Source organism: Suricata suricatta, chromosome 9 (assembly GCF_006229205.1).
Source record: "Suricata suricatta isolate VVHF042 chromosome 9, meerkat_22Aug2017_6uvM2_HiC, whole genome shotgun sequence".
NCBI lineage: Eukaryota > Metazoa > Chordata > Mammalia > Carnivora > Herpestidae > Suricata > Suricata suricatta.
In genome coordinates this window covers 113,827,514-113,842,149 of record NC_043708.1, presented here as the reverse complement: position 1 = coordinate 113,842,149, position 14,636 = coordinate 113,827,514, and the positions used below count along the sequence as shown (strand labels likewise).

Here is a 14,636-nt window from a genome sequence, read left to right as displayed (position 1 = left end):
AACAATGTTGAATGATATACACCTAACAACAGAACCACAAAACATATGGCAGTAAAAATGGACAGAAATGAAAGAAATAGATAAATCCAAAAATACAGTTGAAAATAGCAAAACTACCAGCCTAATAACAGAGAATGAGAGAGAAAATCAGTAAAAACTTAAGTGAATAAAATCATCAATGAACTAGATCAAACTGACAGTGGAACACTCAATCATAAAAGCATACAGTCATGTTTAGAATATTTAACCAGAAAATATTTCTTAACTATATAAAAGAATGGAAATCATAGAATATGTTATGTGAACATAATAAAATTAAGCTTCTTAGAAACCAACAGGAGAAACTAGAAGTCCAAATCAATAACCTAAATGTAAATAACTAAAAAACTCTCTAAGCATTTGAAAATTAAACAACACTTTTCTATATTCCAATTAAAAATGGTTAAATTTTCATTCTAAGTAGACTGCAAAGATTTAAGTATGTTTATGGTAAAATCTACAGCAGCCACTAAAAGGAAATTATATAAAGACATAAGTCAAATTCAAAATAAATTAAATACTAAAAAATGTTCATTTACTCAAAAAAAAGGTCGGAAAAGCACAATAGAAGAATAATAGAACCTACAAAAGCCAACAAGAAGATGGAAGACTCAAATCTATGTATGTCAAAAATCAGAGTAAATGTAAATGATCTAAATATACTAATTAAAAGACAGATTGACTCAAGAATTTTCTTTTTAAAAATGCACCTATACACAGTACCCAAGAAACTCATTATATACATAATGACACATGCAGGTTAAAAGTAAAAGATGTAAAGTTAACAAAACATGTCAAAGGCTTATATACTAAAAATGCTGCTAAATGAAATCAAAGAAAATGTAAATAAATATCTAGATATACCATTTTCATTGACTGAAAAACTAAATTTAGCAAAACTGCCAATTCTCCAAAAATTGATAACAGGTTGATCACAATTCCTATTAGAGTCCAAGCAAGATATTTTTGCTGATACAGACAAGACTATTCTAAACTTTATATGGAAAGGAAAAGGAACTAGGATATAGACTTCTTATATATAACCTCAGTAAACAAGACCCATCGTATCAGCAAATTCCTACGAATCTTATTTCAATTAAAAAAATGTTTTTCAATTAAAAGAATGGAAAAGTTATGAATATGAAAACAACAATTAAATAAAAAATGAGGCGTGTAAGTATTTAACACTTAGTCTGACTCTTGATTTTGGTTCAGGTCATGAACCAACCAAAATTCATAGGATCGAGCTCCACATCAGGCTCTACACTTGGCATGGAGCCTGCATAAGATACTCTCTCTCCTTCTCTCTCTCTCTGCCCTTCCCATACTCACATGCATGCTCTGTCAAAATAATGTTAATAAAAAATTTTAGAAAATAAATTAAAAATGAAGCACCCACATTAAAATCAGAGAAAACAGACTTCAGAGCAAAGAAAAACAAGGATAAGGGGGGCATACTGCATAATGCCCTTGGTCAATACATCAAGATGACAAAGCAAACATAAATGTATATACATTTTTTAAAAAGGCTTCAAAAGCTATTAAAATAAGAACTAGAACTGACAGACTGACCCTAAACTATATGGAATCTCAACTGATCCCAAATAAACCAAAATAATCTTGAAACAGAGAATAAAACTGGAAAATTCACAATTCCTAATTCAAAGCTTACTATACTACAAAGCTACAGTAATCAGAACAATATAGTCCTGGCATAAAGTACCAATGAAATACTGGCAGAACAGACCAATGAAACAGAATGGAGAGTCCAGAAATAAGCTGTTTGTTGCCTACACAGTAAAATGATTTTTGATAAGTGCCAAGACCATTCAATGGAAAAAGAACAATCTTTTCTACAAATGGTGCTGGGAAACTATAAAGCAATCAAATTGGATCACTACCTTATACCATATAAAAATTAACTCAGAGTGGATCAAAGTCCAAAACATAAAATGAAAGCTAAAACTATAAAACTATTAGAAGAAAACACTGGGTGAAATCTACATAACAACAGATATTTTTATATATATAACAAAAGCATAGACAACATAAGAAAAAATAAAGTAGACTTACTCAAAATTAAAAACTTGTGTGCATCAAAAAACACTATCAATAGAATGAAAAGACAAGCACAGAATGGGGAAAAAATAGCTGCAAATCATACACCTGATAAGAGATTAATATCTATAATACATCAAGAACTTGTACAACTAAGAAAAAGAAAAAAATTCAAAAAGGGGCAAAGGACTTAATAGACATTTCTCTATAAAAGATATACAAATAGCCAATACACATATAAAAAAATGCTCAACATCATTTCTATTAGGTAAGTGCAAATCAAAACCACAGTGTGATACCACTTCATACACACCAGGATGGCTTCAAACAATCAAAGAAAGAAAACCAGAAAATAACCAGTGTTGGCGAAAATGTGGAGAAACTGAAACCCTTGTGCCTATCTGGTAGGAATATAAAAATCACGCAGCTGCTGTAGAAAACAGTTTGACAGTTGCTCAATTCCTCATAATTACCGTATGATCCAGCAATTCCACTCCTAGATATATACTTAAAAAAAAAAAAAAAAAGAAAAGAAAAGAAAAACCTGAAAGCAGAGACCCAAACAGACACTTGTACACTAACAGTCATAGCAGCACTATTCACAATAGCCAAAGGTACAAAAAACCTATGTGGCCATCGAAGGAGAAATGAATGAACAAAATGTGGGATATACATATAAGTAAGCCATATATACATATTATTAAGCCTTTAAAGGGAATAATATCCTAAAAAATGCTACAACATGGATCAAACCTAAAAATCTTATGCTTTAAAAAAATTTTTTAAATTAAAAAAAAAAACTTATGCTAAGTGAAACAAGCCAGACACAAAAGGTCAAATATGATATGATTACATATGATTATATGAGGTATCTTGAATAGGCAAATCACAGAAACAGAAAGTAAATCTGAAGTTACTAGAGGTCAAAGGGAAGAGAAAGAGTAATGTTTAATGGGTATAGAATTTTTTGTTTAGGATAATGACAAAGTTCTGGAGACTGATAACAATGATGGTTACACAATTTCATGAATATACTTATAATGCCACTGTATAGTCAATGATAATTTTTTAATGACCAAAAGCAGTGATGTTTAAAAAAATAAAACTGATAGAGCCAAAAGAAATGAAGAAATCCATAATTATACTTGGAAATACCAATACTACCCTCCTAGAAAGAGATTGAACAAGCAGACAGAAAATCAGTAAGGATGTAAAACAACTGAATAACATCAATGATCGCTTCTTGGCCTTTTGGCTAAGATCAAGTCTAATACTACCATCAATGAACTGGATTTAATGGACATTTATAGAACCCTTCACCCAACAACAGCAAAATACATGAACAAAATACATAACTCTTTTTAAGCACACACACACAGAACATTCACTTAAGAGAATATATCCTCAGACAAATCTTAACAAACCTAGAAGAATTGAAATCATAGAGTTTGTTCTCTAAACACAATAAAATTAAACTAGAAATCAGTAAGAGAGTGATAATAGTACAATCTCCAAACACTTGGAAATTAAATGACACAATAATACATAAGCCATACAACAATTCTCAAGATAAATTAAGACTATTTGAACTGAACAAAACCAAAATACGTCAAAATACATCAAAATTGCACGACTTAAAGGGAAATTTATAGCATCAAGTGCTTAACTATTACAAAGAAAGGTCTAAAATTAACCTAAGCTTTGTCTTGAAGAAACTAAGAGTTTGTTAAAAAGATAAATAATAAAATGGATAAACATCTGGGCAAAACTGACAAAGTAGGAATTAAAATAAACTCCCTTAATCTGACAATAAGGCATCTACTAAAAGAAAAAAAAACAAATCCTACAGCTAACATCCTAGCTAATAGTGAAAGAATGCTTTCCTGCTACAATGAGGAACAAACAAGGTTGTGCCCTCTCACCACTCTTCAACATCATATTGGAAGTCCTGGCCAGTGTAATAAGGCAAGGGAAAGAAATATGAGAAAAGAAGAAATAAAACTGTGTCTATACAGCCAATGCAATTCTTTCTGAAGAAAACTTCAGAATTGACACAAAAGCTCCTAGAACTAATAAGTGAGTTTAGTACAACTACAGGATATAAGAACAACACATACAAGTCAATGGTGTTTCTACTTGCTAGCAACGAGGGATGGGAAACCAAAATTCTACAAAACATCTAACCAAACCATCTACTCAGTACCTGAGCAGGTCCACAAGCAATTCCAACTATGTGTTTGGTATCCAGTCCTGGCAGCGCAGTAGGTTCTGGTTTGGTCACACGCAAGGTGTCAAAGTGCTGGCACTGGTCATTGCTGCCCCAGCTATGGACCTCACTGTCCTCAGTCAGAGCCAGGCAGTGGGTGGAGCCTGCAGCCACATCAATTACCTTCTTCCCTAGGAGGAAAGAGTGATACAATACAGCTTCACACCTGACTTCTGCTGTAGATCATTCAGGTCAGGAGGTATTCAATGTCAACTTCTAAAGGATAATTCATTGCTTTAATACTATGCATAATTCATCTGGTTCATGTATATTATTAAAACCCTTGTTATGGTTTGTTTACTAGCTACAATTTATTAAGACCTGCAGCCTGAAAATTAAACAATGTTAAGATATGAAAAGGATGTTATTTTTTTTAATGCTTATTTATTTTTGAGTGAGACAGTCCTGAGCAGGGGGAGGGGCAGAGAAAAGGAGACACAGAATCTGAAGCAGGCTGTAGGCTCTGAGCTTTCAGCACAGACCCCAACAGAGGGCTCAAATCCACATACTATGTGATCATGACCTGAGCCGTAGTTGAACTCTCAATGGACTGAGCCACCCAGAGCTGTTAACTTTTTTCTCTGTGTTCAGGTTTTCATTCAGAAAGAAAGAAGGGTATTTTTTAATGTTTATTTATTTGGGGGTGGGGAAGAGAGAGAGGTAGACAGAGAATCTGAACCAGTCTCCAGCCTCTGAGCTGTCAGCAAAGAGCCTGACGTGGGGCTCAAACTTGTGAACCATGAGATCATGACCTGAGCCAAAGTCGGACACTTAACCAACTGAGCCACCCAGGCACGACAAGATAAGTGTATCTTTAATTAATCATTAAATTATATTCTCCTGTCCCAAGAGATAATCATGCAAAGTATATTCCTTTTTCCTCGTTTAGACTTTGTATTTTTAGAACATCTTAGGATCACAGCAAAATTGAGGGGAAATGCAGATTTCCCATATACTCCCCAACCCATGTATAGCCTCTCCCATGTGAATGTTTGATTGTTCCAACACCATTTGCTGAAAAAGCTACCTTTGCTTCATTGTATTGCCTTGGCTCCCTTCTCAAAGATCAATTAACTATATTTATGTGGTTCTATTTGTGAGCTCTCTATATTGTTCTAATGATCAATTTGTCTATACTGTAACCAATGTCATACTGTCTTGATTACTGTAGCTTTATATTAAGTTTTGAAGCTGCATAGTGTCAGTCTTCCAGCCTGTTCCTGTCCTTCAATACTGTGTTAGCTATTCTAGGTCTGTTGCCTCTCCACATAAAACTTAGAATCAGTCTGTCAATACCAATATAAAAACTTATTGAGATTTTTATTGAGATTGCATTAAATCTATAGATCATGCTGGGAAGAACTGACAATATTCAGTCTTCCTATCCATTAACAAAGAATATCTCTCAATTTATTAGTTCTCCTTTGATTTCATTCATTAGTTTCAGTTTTCCTCATATGGGTCTTGTACTTATTTTGTCACAGTTATACCTACTTACTTTTTTTTAATACTAATGTAAATGATATGTATTTATTTCAAGTTCCACTTCTTAATTGCCAGTATATAAAAAAACAAGACTTTGGTATATTAACTTTGTTTCCTACAACTCTGCTATAATCACTGATTATTTTCAGCTTTTTTGTTCTTGCTTCTTTCAGATATTCTACATAGACTTTTATGTCATCTGTGAACAAAGATAGTTTTATTTTTTCCTTCTTAATCTGCAAACTCTTACTATCCTTCTGTTGTCTTACTGCATTAGCTAGATCTTTCAGCATGATTCTGAAAAGAGATGGTGAGATGAGGCATCTTTTCCTTGTACTTGATCTTAGTGGGAAGGATTCAAGTTTCTTACCACTAAGTATGATGTCAGCTGTAGGATTTTTAAAGATATTCTTTATCAAGTTAAGAAGTTCTCTCCATTCTTAGTTTACTGAAAGTTTTTAATATGAATAGGTATTGACTTTTATGAACTGTTTTTTCCAAACCTACTGATACAATCATGTGATTTTTCTTATCCGTCTCTTGATTTGATGAATCACATCAATTGATTTTTGGATACTGGACTAGCCAATCTTGCATATACAGAATAAACTCAACTTGGTAGTGATGTATAATTCTTTCTATACATTGTTGAATTTGATTTGTTAATATTTCATTGAGGATATTTGCATCTATATTCATGAGAGATGTTGCTCTGTAATTTTTAAATAATATCTTTGTCTGGCTTTGGTATTAAGGTAGTATTGGCCTCATAGAATGAGTTAAGAAGTATTCCCTTTGCTTCTCTCCTCTGAAAGACATTATAGAGAATTGGTACAATTTCTTCCTTAAATGTTTGGTAGAATTCACCAGTAAACCCATGTGGGCCTCAAGCTTTCTAAAAGTTATTAATTATTGACTCAATTTCTTTAATATATATAGGCTGATTTAGTTTGTCTATTTCTTCTTATATGAGTTTCAGCAAATTGTATCTTCACTTCATCTACATTACCAAATATGGGGGCATAGAGTTGTTCTTGGTATTCCTTTACCATCTTTATAATGTTCAAAGGATCTGTAATGATGTCTTCTCTTTCATTTCTTATTATTAGTAATTTGTGTCTGGTTTCTTTTTTTCTTAGTCTAGTTAAAGGTGTGTTGATTTTATTAATCTTCTGAAAGAACCAGCTTTTGATTTCCTTGATCTTTTCTACTGATTTTCTGTTTTAATTTTCATTGGTTTCTTCTCCTAATTCTCATTATTTCTTTCCTTATTTTGGATTTGATTTGCTCTCCTTTATTTAGTTTCCTAAGGTGGAAAATTAGATTATTATTTTTAACATCCATAAACACACATAATTACAAATTTTTCCTGTGTTGAGAACTTTCATGTTTTGGATTGTGATGAGAACTTTTAAGATCTGTTCTCTTGGACACTTTCAAATATACAATAGAGTGTTCTTAGGTATAGTCACAATGCTGTACATTGTACCCCCAGTACTCATTTCACAACTAGAAATTTGTACGTTTTGACTACCTTCACCCATTTTGCCCATCCCCAAACCCCCACCCATGGCAATCACCTAACTATTCTCTGCATCTATGAGTTTGGTGGGGTATTTTGTGTGGGGTTTTGTTGGAGTTTTTTTGTTATTGTTGTTTTTAGATTCTACATATAAATAAGATCCTACAGTGTTTGTCTTTCTCTGTCCGACCTATTTACTTAGCATAATGCCTTCAAGGTCCATCCATGTTAACACAAATGGAAGAATTCCCTTCTTTATTGTGGCTGAATATTCCATCATATGTATATACTGCACTTTCTTTATCTACTCATCTATTAATAGACACTCAGGTTGTTTCCATATCTTGGTTACTGCTATGAACATGAGGATGCAGATAACATTTTGTGTTAGTATATTTATTTCCTTCAGGTAAATACTCAAAAGTGGAACAGGTAGATCACATGGTAGTTGTTTGTTATTTTAATTTTTGCAAAGTCTCCTTACTGTTTTCCACCATGGCAGTACCAATTTACATCCCTACCAACAGTGCACAAGGGTTTCTTTTCCTCCACATCCCTACCAACACTTGTTATTTCTTATCTTTTTGATAATAGACATTCAAACAGGTATGAGGTGATATCTCACCGTGGTTTTGATCTGCATTTATCCTGAAGATTACTGACACTGAGCACCTTTCCATATACCTGTTGGCAATCTATAAGCCATCTTTGGGAAAATGTCTACTCAGATCCTCTGTCCAATCTTTCAACAAACTGGTTTTTGGGCAGGTTTGTTTTGTTGCTACTGAATTATAAGAGCCCTTTATATATTTTGATATTAGTCCCTTATCACATATATGATGTATAAATATTTTCTCCATTCCATAAGTTGCCTTTTCATTTTGTTGATGGTTTCTTTTCCTGAACACAAAGATTACAGACTTCAGATCTTTCTTATTATAATATATGCATCCAGTACTGAAGCATATACAATGCATTACAATACCCTTCTAAGTACTGCTTTCACTGCATCCCACAAATTTTGGTAAGTTGTTTTCATTTTCATTTAGTTCAAAATATTTTAAAATTTATCTTGAGACTTTCTTATTTGACCATGTATTATTTGGAAGTTTACTGTTTATTTTTTAGTAGTTTTTATGATGTTTATCTATCCTTGAGAGAGAGTGTATGAGTATGTACAAGCGGGAGAAGGGCAGAGAGAGGGGAGTAGAGAGAATCCCAAGCAGGCTCTGAGCTGACAGCAGAGAGTCCAACGCAGAGCTTGAACCCACAAACCGTGAGCTCATGACCTGAGCCAAAGTCAGACGCTTAACTGACTAAGCTACCCAGGCACCCTGAAAGTTTTTCTCTATGTACATGGGGACATTCCAGCTATCTTTTATTGATTTTTAGTTTAATTACATTGTAGTCTGAGAGCAGAGACTGTGTGATTTCCCTTATTTTAAATATGTTAAGGTGTGTTTTATAGCCTACATTGTGGGCGATCTTGAATGTCAAAATACCCTCTTCAGAAGTTTTCTAAGACAAAAATCTCTTTTTTTCTAAAGTCAAATAATATAAATATAAAATACATTTTTCATATATAAATAGTGTTACCCAAGTATTGTATTTTTGCTTATTAGTAATCTAACAGAACCAACACAAGGGATGTCTTCAGAAGTGTCAACATAAAAAATAATTCAGCTTCAAAACTCTATTAGAATGAGGAGAACATTTCTATCCTAAGAGCCTATCATAAGTTGACAACAACCAAAATGTACCAAAAATTCTTTAAATATTTTCATGGTAAGCTCTCTATCTAATAAATGTTGCCGAGGAAGCATATTTCCTTAGCTAAATGAAAAAAACATAAACAAGAAGGCTAATGAAATTCAAACACAGCTCCATAACATAAACCAATTGTATTACACTACAACTTATCTCAGAAACTTAGAAAATAATAAACACCATAATACCCTGTCATCAAGGTATTAATGTTTTAAAATAAAAACAATAGGAAAAGAAACTAGCAAGTCCTATGTAAAAGTCTCCCTTTAAACTCCCTGACAAAAAAGCAAAAACATAAAGTAGGATGCAGCACAGAGATCCAACAAACCTCATTCCTCATGTCAAACACAGGCCAAGGGCTTTTTCTATGAATAAAGCTGTAACATAGCCAGGACCATTTGTTTACATATTGTCTATGGCTGCTTTTCAGGTACAAAAGCAGAAAAAGGGTAGTTGAGACATACAGTGTATAGTATTTAAACCTAATATACTTATGGTATGGTCCTTTAGAAAAACAGTCTGCTCACCCCTTAGATAAAGCAAAGCACTATGGGCCCCACCTGATACACCTATCACCAACTCCTCCCACACTTCAAAAGGTACGCACAAAGCACACCTACATGCCTTGGTTCTCATTTTATCTAGAGTGCTAGATGCCCTTGAAACCAAACAAGCAGAATTCACCTATCAAGGATAATTTCAAATGAAACCATTCTAGGCTCACCAATCCTATCTCCCACTGTGTTCCCACAGTACTATATACATCTGTCATTTTAGCACTGTCTACAATATAACTAGAGGTGACCTCACCAACAGAAGTTGATTTCACTAAGGCCAGCTTATGTAGTGACAAATAGATTCCTGGCACAAAAGGAGTCACAACTATTTGTAAAACTGTATGAACTTCAATATAAATCTGGTGAGAATAATTCTAAACCATTTTTAAAGAGAGACAAAACCATTTTCCATTTATAATCTATACCTACAAAAATGTGAGTAAAAGTCTTCTAATGATGAGTCAATTCATGAAATATTAGGTAAGTAAAGGAAACACCTACAAACTTTAAAAGATTACTAAAGGAAAAGTTTCAAAGGGTTTTAAAAGTTTTTACTTTGCACTTACCTTGCAAGCCTTCCAAAAGTTTGGGATAACGAACATGTTCCTCTGTCCCATGCCCTAGTCTCTGGTTGTCACCTTTCCCCCATGAATAAACTTGGCCATCTTTCGTCAAAGCAATAGAAAACTGACTTCCACATCGGACTTTCACAACATCCAAGTCTTGAAGCTTTTCAATAAGCTTTGGTGTTTTGCAGCCATCACTACCACCTCTGCCCAATTTTCCATAGTCACCATCTCCCCAAGACCACACCTGACCTAAAAAATACAAATATATTTAAGTAAAAATAACTGTACATCTTAATGCAACCTCTAAGTGGCTGAAAATACTTAATATAACCAATAACATAAATCTACACCACTTATACATATCGTTAACAATAATCAGGTGACTACTGACCAAATGAAATCTAGTTTATACTTTAGGTTGATACAGAAGCAATAAGAAAAGGAAGCTGGGTGTGATTTTGTTTTTGTTTGTGTTTTTGTTTTAGCTAAAAGAATAATAAAGTCCTGACTGTGCTCGATATTGGGTTTAGTTCAATCAAGTAGTGAAAATAGAACAAAACCCCACTGCCTCCATAAAATACCGTAACTGGGTCTATCGCACACAGCTTCAGCTCCCTGACCACTGTCTCTCAAGTCTTCCTGCACACTGATCCTGTCATGCTGACCACAAGTCAACTGCAGGACAGTATTTCTTTCCAATAGCGTTTGTTAGGGTAATCTAATTAAATATTACATAACACAATAAAATAAACTGCAAAAACATGTTTGTTTTATATTTAATATGATAATTGGCAAGAAATCAAAAACATGAATTATTGAAACCTTCTACATTAGGTGCAGATGAAAACTATAGAGGAGAAAAGAAATGAGAGGAAATGTAAAAGAAGAAATTACATTACATCATAAGTAACTAACTTTTTCCTTTTTTATTTTTTAGAGAGAGCACAGAGAGAGAATAAGAATCTTAAGCAGGCTCCACACTCAGTGCAGAGCTTGATCTCACAACTGTGAGATTGTGACCTGAACCAAAATGAAGAGTCAGACAATTTACCAACTGAGCCACCCAGACACTCCTCCATTTTTTTTAAATAATCTAAAAAATCAGTAAATTTTAAAAATATTTTTAATGTTTATTTATTTGAGAGCAACAGAGACAGAGACAGAGACAGAGAGAGAATCCTAAGCAGACTCCACAATGCCAGCACAGAGCTCGATGCAGGGCTGGATCCCACGAACTGTGAAATCATGACCTAAGCAAAATCAAGAGTTGAATACTTAACTGGCTGAGCCACCTAGGTGCCCCAGCAAACTTTTTGTTAGAGCTCAGAAGGTAAGTATTTTTAGGCTCTGTGGGCAATGTGGTCTCTGCTACAACTACCCAATGGTTCCCCTGTCACAGGAAAAGCAACCACAGACAATACGTAAGCAAGGTGGCATTCCAATATCCATCTATTTGCAAAAACAGTCAATCCCTGATCTAAAACTATAGATGATACACTAGTAGGTGGTCAGTGAAAGAAACACAGTAACGTTCAATTCAGCAGACCCACACACAAATATCAGAGAATGTGCATACCCTAATATGCCTTGAAAAATGCCTGTTGTTCATGTAGCCCTGCACACAATTCCCACTTTCTCCAATGTTTTCAGTGAGCCTGTCACCCAGGACCAGACCTCACAGACTAGCAGGCTTCTATTATACCAGTTATCTCAAAAAATAGTAACATAGCAGGGACATTTCCCTTTATGACACCTGCACCAAAGAAACATCTGTGTGACGTAAAGAGCATGCAGTTTCCAATCAAGGCAATTTAGTCAACACTTCACACAGTTTTACTTACATAGCAGTTTCACACTAAGAATTCATGAACAAGCCCTAATAAGGCTTATTTAAGAAAAGTCCTCCTTGCTAAGAGTTTTATAAAATATTATCAATCATTCAACAATGAACACTTAAAAACAACAAGATGTCAAACTGAAAGCTTCATGCCAGAAGAAAATTTTCAGATGACTGGTGAGACCATCTTTTCTCTAAGACTCGTGGGAGCAGAAGTAAGATAACTCTATGCCTATCCTTTACTGGGAGTTGGCAGGGGCGGGGGGGGGGGGGGGCCTTATGTGGACATAAAGATGACTGAAATTATTTTTGTCCTCTCACTAAAGAAATTCCCGGGGCACCTGGGTGGCTCAGTCGGTTAAGCCTCCGACTTCGGCTCAGGTCAGATCACACATTCATGGGTTTGAGCCCCGCATCAGGCTCTGTGCTGACAGCTAGCTCAAAGCCTGGAGTCTGCTTCCGGTTCTGTGTCTCCTTCTCTCTCTGTCCCTTCCCCTCTCATGCTCTGTCTCTCTCTGTATCAAAAATAAATAAAACATTAAAAAAACTTTTTGAAAAAAAAAAAATTCCCAGAAGTAAGCTAATTCCCAATCTGTCATTCAACTTACGTGGGAGAAGGCAGACAGCCTCCCCAGTTGATTTTGATAGACCCCCACGATTCTGAGGACAGACCCTCACAATATTAACAAATAAAGACAGTTTAAGATAACCAGCAAACCTGATAAATATATCCTCGAAAAGAAAGCAAAATGAGTACTGTCTCACTAATGAACACAAATACAAAAATAAAATCAAAAACAAGCCAACAATGTAGCTTCATACTCTGAATTCACACAGACTAAGCAGGAGACACCACAGGGCACCAAAGATAGCTGGACATTAGGTAACAAAATAACCAGAACAATTCATAATGTCAACTATTCTACTGTAACTCTCATTTTTTATTTAAAAAATAAGATGCCCAAATAGGAAGGATATAGTTGCTAACATTTCTGGGCAATCTTACGACTTCTGGACCTCTGCCAAGGACCCAGAGCAGCACACCACTTAAAGACGGACAAAGAGGCAGCCACATGGGGTACACTCTACTCCAAAGCTCTCTCATCCTGAGAACCTGCCCAGGGCAGCATGAGCACTGCGTACCATTCTCCGTCACGGCCAGAGTTTGAGCATCCCCGCTTCCGCATGCCACATCAATGACCTTCAATCCTTTAAGCCCAGCTACCAGCATCGGGATGGCTTCGTCTTCACTGGAGCCTTCAAACAGATAGGACTACTGTTACTGTAAGTCCCTCAAAAGACGCAACCTCCCCCTGCAGGCTCCAGCCTGCTCAGAGCAAATGTACCGTGGCCTAGTCGGCCGTAGTTTCCTCGACCCCAGGTGTACAGCTCCCCCTCGGCAGTGATGGCCGCACTGTATGTGCTTCCACATGCGATGTGCACCACATGCTTCCCAGCCTGCTTTCCAGAGAAAGCAGAGATCACCTTAGGCTCTTCCAAAGGCCTGTGGAGAGAAAGGGAACAAATATGAATGTCCTCCTAAGCATGTCCTATTAGTATTAGCAAAGAAAATAAATATCAGAATAAACTATCAGAGGGCCAAGACAGTTTGGCCTTTCAGCTGTCTTATGAAGTGATTAAGGAACGTGGAATTCAAACACCTAACATTTCCATGATTGTGTGTTAATTGGGCACCCCCGAGCATGACATACAGCAGGAATATCAAAACAGTTGTTAAAGACTCATAAAATCAAGTCCAGAGCAGCTTTGTTCACATGGTCCAAAACAGTGGCTCATCCATAGACAGACCACTCAGCAACAGGGATAAAGCAAGTACTGACACACCCAACAACTTGGCTGAAGCTCAGGAACTCTGCTAAGTGAAAGGCCCAGAAACAAAACACCACACAGTGACAGAGGGCAGATCAGTGGTTGACAGGAACTAGAGGTAGGGAGCAGGAGCTGACTGCAAAGGGTCCAAAGAAAATAGCAGGGGCAATGGAAATTATTTGTGTCTCAGTTGTAGTGGTTCCCCAACTGCATGTATTTACTGAAACTCATCAAACTGTACTCTTAAAACTGATGGATTTGTAAACCTCATACAGATGATTAAATTTACACATTTGTTAAATAAAAGAAGAAAGAATGAAGAAGCAAGGATTACTAATCACACTCCAAATTATATTTTACAATTGAAAAGTAGGAGGCAATAAGGATTATGTAGAGGTCTTACTAGTTGGCTCTTTACTTTCAAAACTAGCAAAATACTTATATCCAGAAATGCTTATAATCCAGAATATGTTTATTGTGATTGGTAACACCTACTCTAGCCTCTCCAAAGACACGGTTTGTTGACTTTGTGACCCATTATTCTGCAAAACAAATAAATGCACACAGAGGCAGGAGTACACACAGGCACAGGGAGAGCTGAACAACCCTATTCTGATACCACTTCTCCTTCCTGTTCAGCTTGTTTCAATCCCCCAAAGTTTCTCTCGAACCCTTAGCATCTAGTACTTAACTTCAACTAAGTATC

The 14,636-nt window shown here is 35.5% G+C and overlaps 1 protein-coding gene across 3 annotated transcripts in view; it reads right to left on the bottom strand.

Moving 5' to 3' along the window:
• HERC2 (HECT and RLD domain containing E3 ubiquitin protein ligase 2) overlaps nucleotides 1–14,636 on the bottom strand; it is a 295,601-nt gene that overhangs the window by 200,977 nt on the left and 79,988 nt on the right. For all 3 annotated transcript variants that reach the window (XM_029953017.1, XM_029953018.1, XM_029953019.1), the window contains exons 13-16: nucleotides 13,447–13,604; nucleotides 13,244–13,357; nucleotides 10,261–10,512; nucleotides 4,301–4,494 (exon numbers count right to left, since the gene is read on the bottom strand). In XM_029953017.1, the coding sequence (XP_029808877.1) occupies nucleotides 4,301–4,494; nucleotides 10,261–10,512; nucleotides 13,244–13,357; nucleotides 13,447–13,604 (718 nt within the window). The remainder of the gene's footprint in view (nucleotides 1–4,300; nucleotides 4,495–10,260; nucleotides 10,513–13,243; nucleotides 13,358–13,446; nucleotides 13,605–14,636) is intronic.